Below are 13,468 nucleotides of genomic sequence, written 5' to 3'. Positions count from 1 at the left end.
GATAACCCAAGCAGAGACATTTGCAGGCCAATGAGGAGGATCCATATTAGTATGAGGACAAGAAAGATGTGGTTCCCTGATCTCCCTGGAGAGAGAAAACAAACCCAAGAGTCACCACACTGGACTGTGAAAGGCAAGGGAAGGGGCTGTGTAATTGAGAGGTTTGGTGGAAGATGCTATAAATGTTAAGATGCATGTGAACATGGACTCCAAGGCCCGACTTGGAATCCCAGGTCTGCCCTGGTAGCTGTGTCACCTTGGGCGAATTAACTGCTCTCCACCTCCGTCTGCTCATCCACGAAAGGGGGATGATAATAATAATAATAATAATACCTCCCTCAGAGGGTAGTTGTGTGGGGAGCTTAGTGCTGTGTTGCTAGGTTAACGGAATTAACCTGTGTAAGAGGCTGGGGGCATTGAGGAAGATGGAGCTCGGTGGGCCTAGAATGGGTAGGAAAGTTCTTGCAAGCACTGGCAAGGCGGAGGGGAGAAGGATGAAGAGAATGAGAGGAAGGTGGTGGGGGGGGGAGAGTATGCTGGATTCGGGGACAGGGAGGTCACCTCCCCACCCAGGGTACCAGGGGCCTCTGGTGATCTGAATTCTCTCACGCCTGGTTACCATTCTGGGCAGTGTTGATGTATCACTGTGTGCATTGCGTTCACTCTGGAGTAACTTTTACTTGGATGTTAACACTGACATTTGTCCTTTTTTGTCTCCATTGTTTACTGCTCCTGTAGTTTTGTCATCTTCTCACTGCTTATAAAGAAAAAAAATGAGAGAACAATGGCCTTGAGGAGGCCTCTATAAATGATCTCAAGCCTGTTGCAAGAGTCCTAAAAACAGAACAAAACAAAAATTAAAATTCTCGGAACCAAGTAATTTTAATCACATTGCTTTCAGGAACAAATACATGTCATATTAGACTCATGGCACGGTCGTGAGTCATGAAGTTTTGGAAAGTGCTGGGTGTGGGACCACTGGGTTTTGTCCCCACCAAACCAGACTTCCTTTGGATAATTGTTGACGTCCCACCCATCATGTTCCTCAAAGTCCAAGGAATGAAAACCTGCTCTCCTGCTATGTTTCTTGCCTAAAGGGAGAAGCTAGCTTTCCCCATCTTGTCTAAACACGCACAGCCTGTCCGGCTGCTCCCTGGAACAATACACACCGTCAAGCTTCTATTTTAACCCTGTCAGAGCAGTGCATCCATGCATTTCCAGGTGGCTAGCGGGATGAGGCAAAGAAGCTAGAAGGATGCTCCAGGACTGTGTTAGGCGTTTGAGGCAAGGAGGGACACTGCCCTGCTGTGGTCGGTGGAGGGCTCTGGCCTCTGTGTTGAGCTCAGATGCTTAGTAGGGATCTGGGTCGGGGCTGGGTACAGGCAACATCCGTCCGTCCTTCCAGCCCACGTCCATTGCTCCTCTGTCCGGACAGCCTCTGCTCACACAGCCCACTCATGCGCACTGGCGAATGCAGTAGTTTCCCAGGCCACAAAACCACACCTCGGAGGATGTGGTCCTTACTCTCAAAGTGTTTACTCCAGTTTAGAAGAGAGGACACATATGTGATTGTCACCTAAAGCGGCACGTCAGCAAGGGCACTTTTGCAAGTGAGAATCTCAGAGGCAGGGGAACTGAGAAAGGTCATCTGAATTTAGGGAAGTGACGAGATGAAGCTGAGTTTTCAGGGTGGAATGGAGGCTCGGCCGTAGTGGTTCAGGTCAGAGGCGCTCATTTGGCAAATATGGGCTGAGCGCTTCCTGGGTTGGGTAACCGGATTATACAGTGTGTGAAGCAGATAGACATCCCTTCCCTCGTGGAATTCACACCTTAGAGTTGTGGTGTTTTCTTGTCGGAGCAGTTAGCTCAGTGTCGTGGACAGGTAATCCTTTTGGGTGTTTCTGATATTAAAATGTAATTCCCACTTTCTTCTTAAAAAAATTTTTATGGGAGTATAGTTGATTTACAATGTTGTGTTAGTTTCAGATGTACAGCAAAGTGAATCTGTTGTACCTATACATATATCTGTGCTTTTTCGGATTCTTTTCCCATATAGGCCGTTATAGAGCATTGAGTAGAGTTCCCGGTGCCGTACAGTAGGTCCTTATTAGTTATCTGTTTTATATATAGTAGTGTGTATATGTCAATCCCAATCTCCCAGTTTATCCCTTCCCCTGTTACCCTGGTAACCATGAGTTTGTTTTCTACGCGTGTGACTCTATTTCTGTGTTATGGGTAAGTTCATTTGTACCCCTTTTTTTTTTTAGATTTCACATATAAGCGATATCATGTGGTATTTGTCTCGCTCTGTCTGGCTTACTTCACGCAGGATGACAGTCTCTAGGTCCGTCCATGTGGCTGCAAATGGTGTTACGTAATTCCCACTTTCAACTGGCAGCATCAGCAAAGGACGGTTTCCCTCACAGCCCCTCTACGTCTTGACCTCGTACTGCTACGCTGTCCAGAACCAGGTTTGCTGGTAGGCAGTGTACTCCAAGGACCATGCTAGGTGTCACCAGAGTCTGCCCGGGACAGAAGGACCCAGCTCAGGTTTTCCCAAAACAGCACCGACAACCATGGGACTGTGTGAGCAGGAACTATAGTTTGGAGCTTTGAAAATGCAAATCAGGATGACTCTTCACCTTCCCTTTGGCCTTGTTGTAACCATGGTGTTTGTATCTTTTACCTTTTCTGGGTTCAGAATCCAACAGCCAAGAATGCTGACAGACAGTTACGACCAAGAGTCAGCCAAGAGCTGGAGGGCGTCTGGTCTCACCAACTAACTTGGAACAGTTTTGCTTAATATTAATTGTAGTAACGCTCTGACTTTGCATATGGTACTTTTTCAGAGCATTCTCATGTCTGTTATCTCCTTATCCTCAAGCCAGTTGAGAGAGGGGAGAATAAGAGTCCACATCTCTGAGCACTTATTGGGAGCAGGCACTCGTGTTGGGTTATTTCATCCTCATGCTGGGTTTGGGGTGGAGGAACTTTTCTATGGCTGTTTTTCAGGTAAGTGGGGAAACTGAGGCCCAGAGAAATTCCACAACCTATCCAAAGTCACACAGCTAGGAAATGACTCTTCTGCATCCTGGACACATATTCTTCTGCAGACAGGCCATCACATCCCCAAAGCCAATTCTCCAAAAAGCAGATTTGCCAAGTAACTACTTCACTGAATTGAGCTTTTTTTTTTTTTTTTTGGCCAGACCGCACGGCTTGCGGGATCTTAGTTCCCCAACTGGGGATCGAACCCCGGCCCATGGCAGTGAGAGCACAGAGTCCTAACCACCGGACCACTGGACTGCCAGGGAATTCCCTGAATTAAGCGTTTTTTTTCCCCCAAGTTTTGGTCTTATCCTTACTTCTGCCCCTGCTTCAGCCGCAGAGGTTCTCAGATAAAACTTAGCTCAAGGACTTCCCTGGTGGCGCAGTGGTTAAGAATCCACCCACCAGTGCAAGGGACACAGGTTCGAGCCCTGGTCCGGGAAGATCCCACATGCAGCGGAGCAAATAAGCCCGTGCGCCACAACTGCTGAGCCCGTGTGCCACAACTACTGAAGCCCGCACACCTAGGGCCTGTGCTCCGCAACAAGAGAAGCCACTGCAATGAGAAGCCCGCGCACCGCAACGAAGAGTAGCCCCCTCTCGCCGCAGCTAGAGAAAGCCCGCACGCAGCAACAAAGACCCAACGCAGCCAAACATAAACAAATAAATAAATTTATTTAAAAAAAAACAAACTTAGTTCGAATCTCTCTTATCAGGCTTGGGCTGCCATAGCAAAATACCACAGAATGGGGGCTTACACACAGAACTTTGTTTCTCACAGTTCTGGAGGCTGGGAAGTCTAAGATCAAGATGCCGGCTGATTTGGTTCTTGGGGAGGAGAGAGAGAGAGAGAGAGAGAGAGAGAGAAGAGAGAGAGAAGAGAGAGAGCTCTCCCCTGTCTCTTCAAATAAGGGCACTAATCCCATCGTGAGGGCTGCCCCCTCAGTGACCTCCTCTAACCCTGACTGTCTTCCAAAGGCCCATCTCCAAATACTACCCTACTGAGGGGTAAGGCTCCAACACAGGAACTTGGAAAGGACACCAGCATTCAGTCCATAATGGAACCTGACATATTTCATTGCAGAGGTGCAACAGATCTGGGGAAAGGATAAATCTGCAAAAACAGAAGAGACAGTAGGTAGCGTTTAAGAGAAAGTTTTCCCTCTTCTCATGCAAAAATGAGACAGGAAAAAATGAAGCTTTGACACATGAACCCCAATCAGTCTTCTTTTTCTTTCTTCACAAATTTATTTATTTATTTATTTTTGGCTGTGTTGGGTCTTTGTTGCTGTGCGTGGGCTTTCTCTAGTCGCGGTGAGCAGGGGCTACCCTTCATTGTGGTGCACGGGCTTCTCCTTGTGGTGGCTTCTCTTGTTGTGGAGCACAGGCTCTAGGCACACGGGCTTCAGTAGTTGTGGCGCACGGGCTTAGTTGCTCCGCGGCATGTGGAATCTTCCCGGACCAGGGCTCGAACCCGTGTCCCCTGCACTGACAGGCAGATTCTTAGACCACTGTGCCACCAGAGAAGCCCCAATCAGATTTTTGATGATACTAACAAATGATGGTTTATTTAAAAAAGGGGGGCTTTACTAGAATTGCAATTATACTTTATTTTATTTTTTAATTTTTGAATTTTTTTAAAGCCTTTATTGAATTTGTTACAATATTGCTTCTGCTTTATGTCTTGGTTTTTTGGTCGCGAGGCATATGGGATCTTAGCTCCCTGACCAGGGATTGAAACTGCACCCCCTGCATTGGAAGGCAAAGTTTTACCCACTGGACCGCCAGGGAAGTCCCTGTGATTATATTTTAAAATAATTCTTATAATTTAGAGAGCTACATAGAAATGTTTGTTGATGAAGTTGCATGATATCTGAGATTTGTTTCCAAGTAATCCAGTATAAGTGGAGGATGAGGGAAAGACAAGTAGGAGGGGAGACGGGTAAAACCAGACTGGCCCTGTGTTGACAATTGTTGAATCTAGATGTTGGGTAGGTATGTGTGAGTTTCTCAACTTCTGTATTTTGACAACTTTCATAACAAAAAGTTTAATAATAAACACCGCTTTGTAAAAAGTCCTTAGACATTTGGCAAACAGGCTTTAAGGGAGTGGATTTCAGGTAATTGACTGTAAGCCCTTTTCATTGGATCCCACCCCTCATGATTTTTCTTCTCAAGTGGAGGATGGAGTTTTATAGGAAGGATGTTATTCAGAGACCCACCTGCTCTCTCTGTTTTTCTGACCCGTGTTCAAGGACCCAGATGTAATTTCTGCAGGGCTACTGAGTTTTAGATGCGTGGTGTGATGTCACCTCTGATTTCCCAAGTTGGCTCTTGCCACATGGCTTCCTTCTGGGTCAGTCCCAACAAGTGGTTCCAGCCTAAAGCCAGGCAGGATGTCATCTGTTCCTGTGGATGAGTTTCCTGGCATCCCTGGGGTCACAGAGGTTGATATTCCCAACAGGGTGTGGCTATAGGTCTTCAAGCTTAACATTTTAAAAAAAATTATCTAAGTGGAATTGCTCTCCCAGTTTGGATGGAGGTACTGAAAGATTTCTTTTGCTCCAGTTAGAAGATAAATGAGTCAGGGGATGTACTGTACAACAGGGTGACTATAGTGAACCTGCCGTGTGGAATATTTGCAAGTTGTTAGGAGAGTAGATTCTCAAAGTTCTCACTACAGGGAAAAAGCATTTGTTTTTCTTCTCTGTCTCTCATTTTCTTGAGTCTCTATGAGATGATGGCTGGTAACTAAATTTACTGTGGTCATCGTTTCACAATATATGTGTGTCAAGTCATTACGCTGCGTGCGTTAGACTTACACAGGTGCTGTACGTCAAAGATATCTCAATAAAATGAAAAGAAAAAAGATGACAGAAAACAGATGTCCTGTGCATCCCCTGTTGGGCTAAGACTGCGACCCCGCGCGTACGCTCTAAGAAATCTTCCTGAGTTGGGCCAGCCCCAAGCTGACATGTTGGGGTCTAGAGGCAAAGGGAAGGGGCCTTGAGGATGTTTATTACACATAGATGTTAAATGACCATCTGATGTTGGCCGCCAAGGTAACTGGATTTTCCTCTGCCCTTGGGCTTGGATGAGGGCGAGGCAAAATTTAAGGAGGTGCTCACCGGCAGGGCTGTGCTTGCGGTCAGGGCACCTGAGCTGCAGCGCCACCTCCTTAAGTTTTGCGCCCTGGGCGCTTGGCTTGCCTCACTCCAGCACTGTCTCTCACCTGGACTCACCTGGGCTCACCTGGACTCACCTGGACTGTGACAATGGACTCTTAATCTCTCAGTAGAGCAGCCAGAGGGATTCTGTTACGTTGAAAGTCAGAGCTTGGTGCTCTTGCCTGAATCCTCTGGCTCAGGAGAGGCTGTCTTCCTCCCGATTCCAACTAATCCTCGCCCTTCCTCACTCCGAGGCTTCTCCTGCGGCTTCTCGGCTGCCCTCACGTGCCCCAGCCCTGCGCCCTGCTGGGTTCTCTGCCCGCGGCATCCCTTCCCGACTGAACCTCCCAGAGCCGCAGAGCTTCCTCCCCTTCTCTCCTGGATCCACCTAGAAAGATCACCTTGTCAGTGAGGTGGTCCCCGCCCTTCTCCTTTAACTCGCCCCTGCTCACTGGCTCGCTCTCCCCAGTCCCCTTCCTGTGGTGATTTTCTCCCTGATGCGTTTCCTGGGTCCACGTCTTCCCCTCCTCCCCCCAGCAGGTAAGTGGCAGGAGGGCAGTGGGGTCTGTGTGTCATTCACTGCTGAACGCACAGCGCCCAGATCGAGACCTGTGCCTCGGTCCCCATTCGCCGGATGGATCACTGAAGGCACGGGGTTTGTGGGGGGGGGGGGGAATCATTTCTGACAGACGTGGGCAGCTGGTGCCCTGGGACCCCCGCGTGACTCCTGGCTGCAGCCAGCGCCCCCAGTGACCGTGGTCCGACTGGGCGGGTGAAACCACAGAACTCTGCAACCAGAGATCACACTCCCTCTGCGCCTTTGTCTTTCTTGGCCTTAGCTCATCCGAAGCTTTGTCTTTGGAAAACCAACAGAGCCCTCTGCCAGAAAGGTCTGCTCGACTGTCTTGTTGCTTCAGCTGTTTGCAAGGCACTCTTGCGGGCTGCTTGGCCACGGGGGGCCCACGGGGAGCCAGGGTCAGGTGATGGGCAGCCGGCCCGGGTGTGCAGCCTGCAGAGCACATCTTCAGGGCAGCTCCTCCTTTCCAAGGCCCACAGCCCCGCCTGTGAGTCGTTTCCGTGATGAGTACCCTTCCCCATCAGCAAGCCCGGAACCCAAAGGGAGGCCAGACGTTAGCAGGCCCAGCGGCCTTGCTTTACGGCGGGGTCGTGGAAAAGAGCACAGACCATCGCAGAGCTGATTGGCAGCCGGAGCTCCTGAGGACACGGGCGGGGTTGGTGCTGTGCTCAGCAAAATCTATCCCAGTCAGCTCAGATGGCCCTTCCTTGGGCGTGCACGTTGAGTAAGGTGGTTGATTACCTTCCAGCCCAGTGGAAGGAGGGGCAAAGGCTTTATTTGTCAAATGCTCCCCCTTCTTCCTAAGCCCCCAGGAGTGCTCCTTGCCTGTGTCCACTCTCCCTTCTTTTATTTATTTGGCTGTGTCGGGTCTTAGTTGCAGCGCGCGGGCTCTCTAGTTGTGGCACATGGGCCTAGTCGCCCTGTGGCTTGTGGGATCTTAGTTCCCCGACCAGGGATCGAACCCGTGTCCCCTGCATTGGAAGGCAGATTCTTAACCACTGGACCCCCAGGGAAGTCCCCACTCTCCCTTCTGAGATGGGGAGTGTGACGTGTAAAGAAAGTTTGGGAGAGTAAATTCAGATAAGACACTGAGCCGGTAGTCTTTAAAAAAAGAGCTTTAAAAAAGATCTTGGATCTTTTAAAAAAAAAAGCACAACGACCCAGCCTTATTGAAGTAGGATCGACAAATAAAAATTATATACAACGTGATGTTTTGATATACATACACATTATAAAATGACCACAATCAAGCTAATTTAACACACCCGTCACCGTACATGGTTACCTTATACATTTTTTTGGTGGTGGAAACATTGAAGATCTGCTTTCTTTGCAAAATTTCAACTACGTAATACAGTTTTACAAACTCTAGTCACTGTGCTATACATTAGATCCTCAGAAGTGATTGATTCTTTTTTTTTTTTAATATTTATTTACTTATTTGGCTGTGCCAGGTCTTAGTTGCGGCACGTGGGATCTTTGTTGCCCCGCGTGAGATCTTCGTTGCGACACGTGGGATCTTTAGTTGTGGCAGGCATGTGGGATCTAGTTCCCTGACCAGGGATCGAACCTGGGCCCCTTGCATTGGAAGCGGCGTCTTAGCCACTGGACCGCCAGGGAAGTCCCAGAAGGGATTGATTCTACGTAACTGGTTGTTTGTACGTTGACAAACTCCCTTCCATCTCCCCCACCCCCCAGCCCCTGGCAACCATCGTTCTCCTCTCTGCTCTTGTGAGCTCTGCTTTTTTAGATTCCACATGTGAGTGAGGTCATGTGGTATTTGTCTTTCTGTGCCTGGCTTGTTTCACCTCACACAGTATCCGCCAGGTTCATCCAGGTTGTTACGAATGGAGAAGAATTTCCTTCTTTTTAAAGGCCCAATAATTCCATTATGTGTGTACAATGCACACAGCACATTTTCTTTACCTATTCACCCATTACTGGGTACTTGGGCTATTGTGAATAATGCTACAATAAACATGGGGGTGCCAGTAGCTCTTCAAGATATTAATTTCACTTCCTTTGGATGTATACCCAGAAGTGGGATTGCTGGATCATATGTTTGATCTAGTTTTAATTTGAGGAACCTCCATACTGTTTTCCATAATGTCAGCTTGGATCTTAATCAAGGTCCGTGGCTTGAAGTCCATTCTTTGAATGTCTGACTTGCTTTTTCCCTTTAGTTAAAAACAATAAGTGGGGAAAGGATTAAATGTCTCCCTGGAGGTGTGGGCGTGAAGGCTAGGGCAATGGTGTACTGGCTAAATTAGCTTATTTCCATGCCATAAAAATTTTAAGTATTAATGATTCTCTTTGAAAACCTCAGAGGAATGTTTTATCCACAGAATTCTTAAGAAAAACAATCTGTTTACTTATGTTCCCACCTTAATTTTAACTTCCTTCTCAAGTGGTTTTCTTCTCCCCCCCCCGGGGCGTTTTGTGTTGGGTCATTCTGAAGTGGATTATGGGTGAAGAGTGAGGAGGCTCTAGTGTTCCAAGCTAAGTAGCTTTAGGAAGGAAAGCTTCCTGCAACTGTTGCTCATGGTCAGAAGCCAGTAGAATAAGGCAGGTCAACAAGTGTTTGTTAGGCACCCTGCTTGTGCAAAGCCTCTTTCTTCTAGAAAGGGAGAAGTCTTTGGGGCCTCAAGATCAACAAATACCAGTTGAATCTAATTGAGTTTGAAATAATAACTTTCCTTTTGGAAAACAGAAGAATTCGCGTTGCTGAACAATTGATTCATTGCCCTCCAGATGACCATGACTGTTGACTCGGAATTCCTTTTATTTTGATTAAGTGCATAGCTGCCTATCCTTGAGTTTATCTGGGTCTTCCAGAACTTACATACCTCCAACCACTCCCATCCATCTGGGTTGGCTGGCCGGCTTGGTCGGCTGTGCATTCCTTCCTCAAGGGCAGGGATACACAACTGGAAACGGCATCTGTCATAACCCCAGCCCTACTAGCACCTTTATATATTAGTATTACTGTTATTTTTTGAAGAATGTGACTGTTCATTTATTTATTTATTTGGTTGTGCTGCGTCTTAGTTGCGGCAGGCGGGCTCCTTAGTTGCGGCTGGCGGGCTCCTGAGTTGTGGCATGCGAACTCTTAGTTGCAGCATGCATGTGGGATCTAGATCCCTGACTGGGGATTGAACCTGGGCCCCCTGCATTGGGAGTGCGGAGTCTTAACCACTGCACCACCAGGGAAGTCCCGCATCTTTGTATATTATAATAACTTGGTTCTCCTTTAATGGGTTGGGTGTTCCACGGAGGTTTTTAAAATCTGATCCAGAATTTCAAGTCTCTGTCTCCTTACTAGCCTAGTCAGTTTAGGGCTTTTAGGTGAACTGGGGGTAAAATACGGTTTTAGTTATTCTGTGTTTCCATTTGCAACCTGCAGTTGAAAGCATAACTTCCATTTCTGTCTTTCAGAACTCAACCTGATTTATTGTTTTGTGTTTTTCCACTGAAGCTGAATCATCTCTAGTTAGGTCTCTAGTTAGGTTAAGTATCAGTCAGGTTAATCACCTCCAGTTACGTTAGTTTTCTTCTCGGACCAGAATCTGGATATTTTTAACGAAGCATCTTGCTACTCAAAATGTGATCTCACGGCTACGTTAGAAATACAGACCCCAGGTCCCAGCCTCACCTACTGAATCTACATTTTAATAAAATCTCCAGCTGATTTGTATGTACATCTAAATGTGAAAAGCACCGGTTGAGCATGTCTTAAGATTTTCTTATTAAAAATTACATTGTCAAGATGTAAAGGGACACATTTCCGTTAAACATTTTTTGGACATTTTTCCCTAACATTTTATTATGAAACATTTCAAACATACAGCAAAATGGAAAGAGTTCTGCAGTGAGCTCCCTAGACTGTCCACCTAGATTCTACCATTAACTGATTTTTTTTCTTTCCTTTTCTTCCCAATTAATTTCTATCAAGAATTTTATATAGAGGGACTTCGCTGGTGGTCCAGTGTTTAAGACTCCGAGCTCCCACTGCAAGGGGCCTGTGTTCAAATCCTGGTACAGGTACTAAGATCCCTCATGCCACACGGTGTGGCAAAAAAGCAAAAACAAAAACAGACTGCTCCTTTATTGACGAATTCCCTGGCGGTCCAGTGGTTAGGACTCGGCACTCTCACTGCCGAGGGCCCAGGTTCAATCCCTGGCCAGGGAACTAAGGTGCGACCAAAAAGAAAGAAAAAGAATTTTATATAGAAATGCTAGTTTACAGCATGACTGTTAGAAAGAATCATGTCTTGGTAGTAAGGTAATAAGGGTCTCACCCTTTCTTCTAGGATCCCTGTGGGTTTTGACAAGGTCGCGCTTAGTTTGGGAATTTCTTGTGGATCAGAGAAGCACCGTGAGGCAGGAGGTGGGGTGCGCTGGGATTTCACAGAGTGCTGCGGTGCCGGTCCCTTTGCCCCTCCACCCGGAACACGGGGCCTCGGTATATGCTCCTCTATACGGTGAGCGGGTTATGAGAGATCATCTCTACTGTTGCTTCCAACCCTGTAATTGTAGGTCTATTGCAAATATTAGCATCACTCTTTCTCCGGTGGAGAAAGCGATGAACCCGTTCAGTAGTCGAATAAGAAGGAGAACATCTGTCGGCATGGAAAAGTGATTATTTCCTAAGCTACTGAGTAAAACACAGCTGCACCGGCAGTTTCAACTCTGTTTTCTCGTCAATTTCTGTTCTTTCAGGAAACCTTACAGACACATGAAGCCTTCAACCATCTGGAACTCAGAAACTCGACTGGGACTGACTGTGGCTTCTAGACCGTCCAGGTGTTCTGCAGATGTGAAAACTTATCCCGCACTCGTCAGCTGGAGCCCCGAGTAGATGCAAGGCTTGAGCTCCGGCTCTCACATCTCTGAGCACAGAGGGGTCACCTCCTAAGTGGCCAGGGAGCAGTTGTTGACACTGAGGTCTGATTGCTGCACACGACCCGTCACCTTACGGGGCTGCGCTGGAGAAAGTCAAGTTCAGGGTTGTGAGTTTCCCGACTCTCGTGAATTAGGATTCCAGACGCGGGCCTCATTTCTGTAGCGCCCACCATCCCTGTAGGCATCACCACCACCACCATCACCACCAGCATCTTCTTGGAAACTCCACCACTGCATCACTGCACACAGTTGGAAACCTCCCCTGATCGCCATGGCCTGCCCTTTCCTAAAGGTTTTGTTGGTGGGGGTGAGTTTCCTGGGATGTCTTTATCCTCTCGTGGATTTTAGCTTCAGTGGGGAAACAAGAGAACAGAAACCGAATTTCGTGATCATTTTGGCAGATGACATGGGGTGGGGTGACCTGGGAGCAAACTGGGCAGAAACGAAGGACACTGCCAACCTTGATAAGATGGCTGCAGAAGGAATGAGGTGAGTCTGAGACGTCAAGCCGGCATCTCTTTGGATATTTCATCCTGACTCTTTTGGGGGGAGGGGGCCGCATAGAGCACTTAAAGAGCAATTGATGGGTCCATGTTGATTTAATTAATTGATTGATGAATTTGGTTTGAAGCCAGTACAGCATCGTGCAGGAGTCCATCCATCCATGCATCCATCCATCCATCTGTCCATACGATAACTGTTCTTTTTTTGGCCATGCTGCACGGCTTGTTGGGATCTTAGTTCCCTGGTCAGGGATCGAACCTGGGGCCCCGGCAGTGAGAGCGCTGAGTCCTAACTGCTGGACTGCCAGTGAATTCTGATAACGCTTGCTTATTGTGTGAGTGTCTCTGTGTGTGTGTGTGTGTGTGTGTGTGTGTGTGTGTGTGTGTGTGTGTGTGTATTAGGAGCTGGGAACACAAAGGTGAACAAATAACAATCCTTGCCCTCAAGCTCTCGTAGTGGAGACAGGTTGAAAGGAAAGTACAGATTACAATTGAGTCCGAGAGGCTGCATCAGGAATTTTTGGAGTCTGTGGGGAGGGCATGGACCCCAGCCTGGGGGTTTAAGGGAGAAGGTGCCCTTGAAGAGTGACTGAAAGTCAGTGGGGCACATGAAGGCCAAAGGACTTACTTATCTGTGAGCGGACAGGACTTACTGGTGCACTTAACACTAAGGGACCACAAAAGGGGAGGAGGTGTATATCTGAACTGGCCAAAATTTTATGAATATTTTAGATCGGTTTTCTTCTTGGGCTGACGTTGATCTGACTGGCCCGCTCAGATCCCACCTGCCTGGGTTAAACCCCTCCTGTTGGCTCCGTGGGAATCATCCCAACCAGCTGTTAGGACAACACATGGGGTGTCTCTGGAGTTTCAGCCACTTGCATCCTTAAGCCGGGAGCTTTCCCCTGAGATAGTGACCCTTGGTGTCCCTGCGTCCGGTCTCACCCTCTCCAATCCATCCTCCTCACCTCAGCCAAGGTGAACTTTCTAGAAGCACTTCTCTGCTTCCAATCCTTCAGAGGCATTTGGTGACCCTAAGAACAAAATCCAAACTCCGAAGAGCAGTGTTCAAGCCTGGCCCATCCTCTGCACCGGTCCTCTGCACGGCCCCTCCTGTCTGAACGCTTCTTCAGCGGTTGCCTCCCTCTGTTTGGGCCTCACCTATGTGATTAGTTCTTCTTCTTCTTCTTTTTTAAGTTTAATTTTTATTTTATATTAGAGTATAGTTGATTTACAATGTGGTGTTAATTTCAGGTGTGCAGCAAAGTGAT

At 47.6% G+C, this 13,468-nt stretch overlaps 1 protein-coding gene and 1 non-coding gene across 19 annotated transcripts in view; both read left to right on the top strand.

Moving 5' to 3' along the window:
* Positions 1-13,468, top strand: part of ARSG (arylsulfatase G) — a 146,846-nt gene that overhangs the window by 39,953 nt on the left and 93,425 nt on the right. For 17 of the 18 annotated variants that reach the window (XM_032617943.1, XM_032617935.1, XM_032617924.1 and 14 more), the window contains exon 2: positions 11,512-12,183. In XM_032617943.1, coding sequence (XP_032473834.1) covers positions 11,966-12,183 — 218 coding nt within the window. In that variant the 5' untranslated portion in view covers positions 11,512-11,965. Of the gene's footprint in view, positions 1-999; positions 1,883-11,511; positions 12,184-13,468 lie in introns of those variants that run through there. The other variant, XM_032617928.1, reaches the window with a different exon arrangement.
* TRNAE-CUC lies at positions 10,909-10,981 on the top strand. The gene has a single exon. It is a non-coding gene; the product is annotated as a tRNA-Glu (tRNA).

The sequence above is a fragment of the Phocoena sinus genome, chromosome 20 (genome assembly GCF_008692025.1).
Source record: "Phocoena sinus isolate mPhoSin1 chromosome 20, mPhoSin1.pri, whole genome shotgun sequence".
Taxonomy (NCBI): Eukaryota; Metazoa; Chordata; class Mammalia; order Artiodactyla; family Phocoenidae; genus Phocoena; species Phocoena sinus.
Note: the sequence above shows the minus strand (reverse complement) of the source record. Positions and strands in the feature narration are given on the sequence as shown.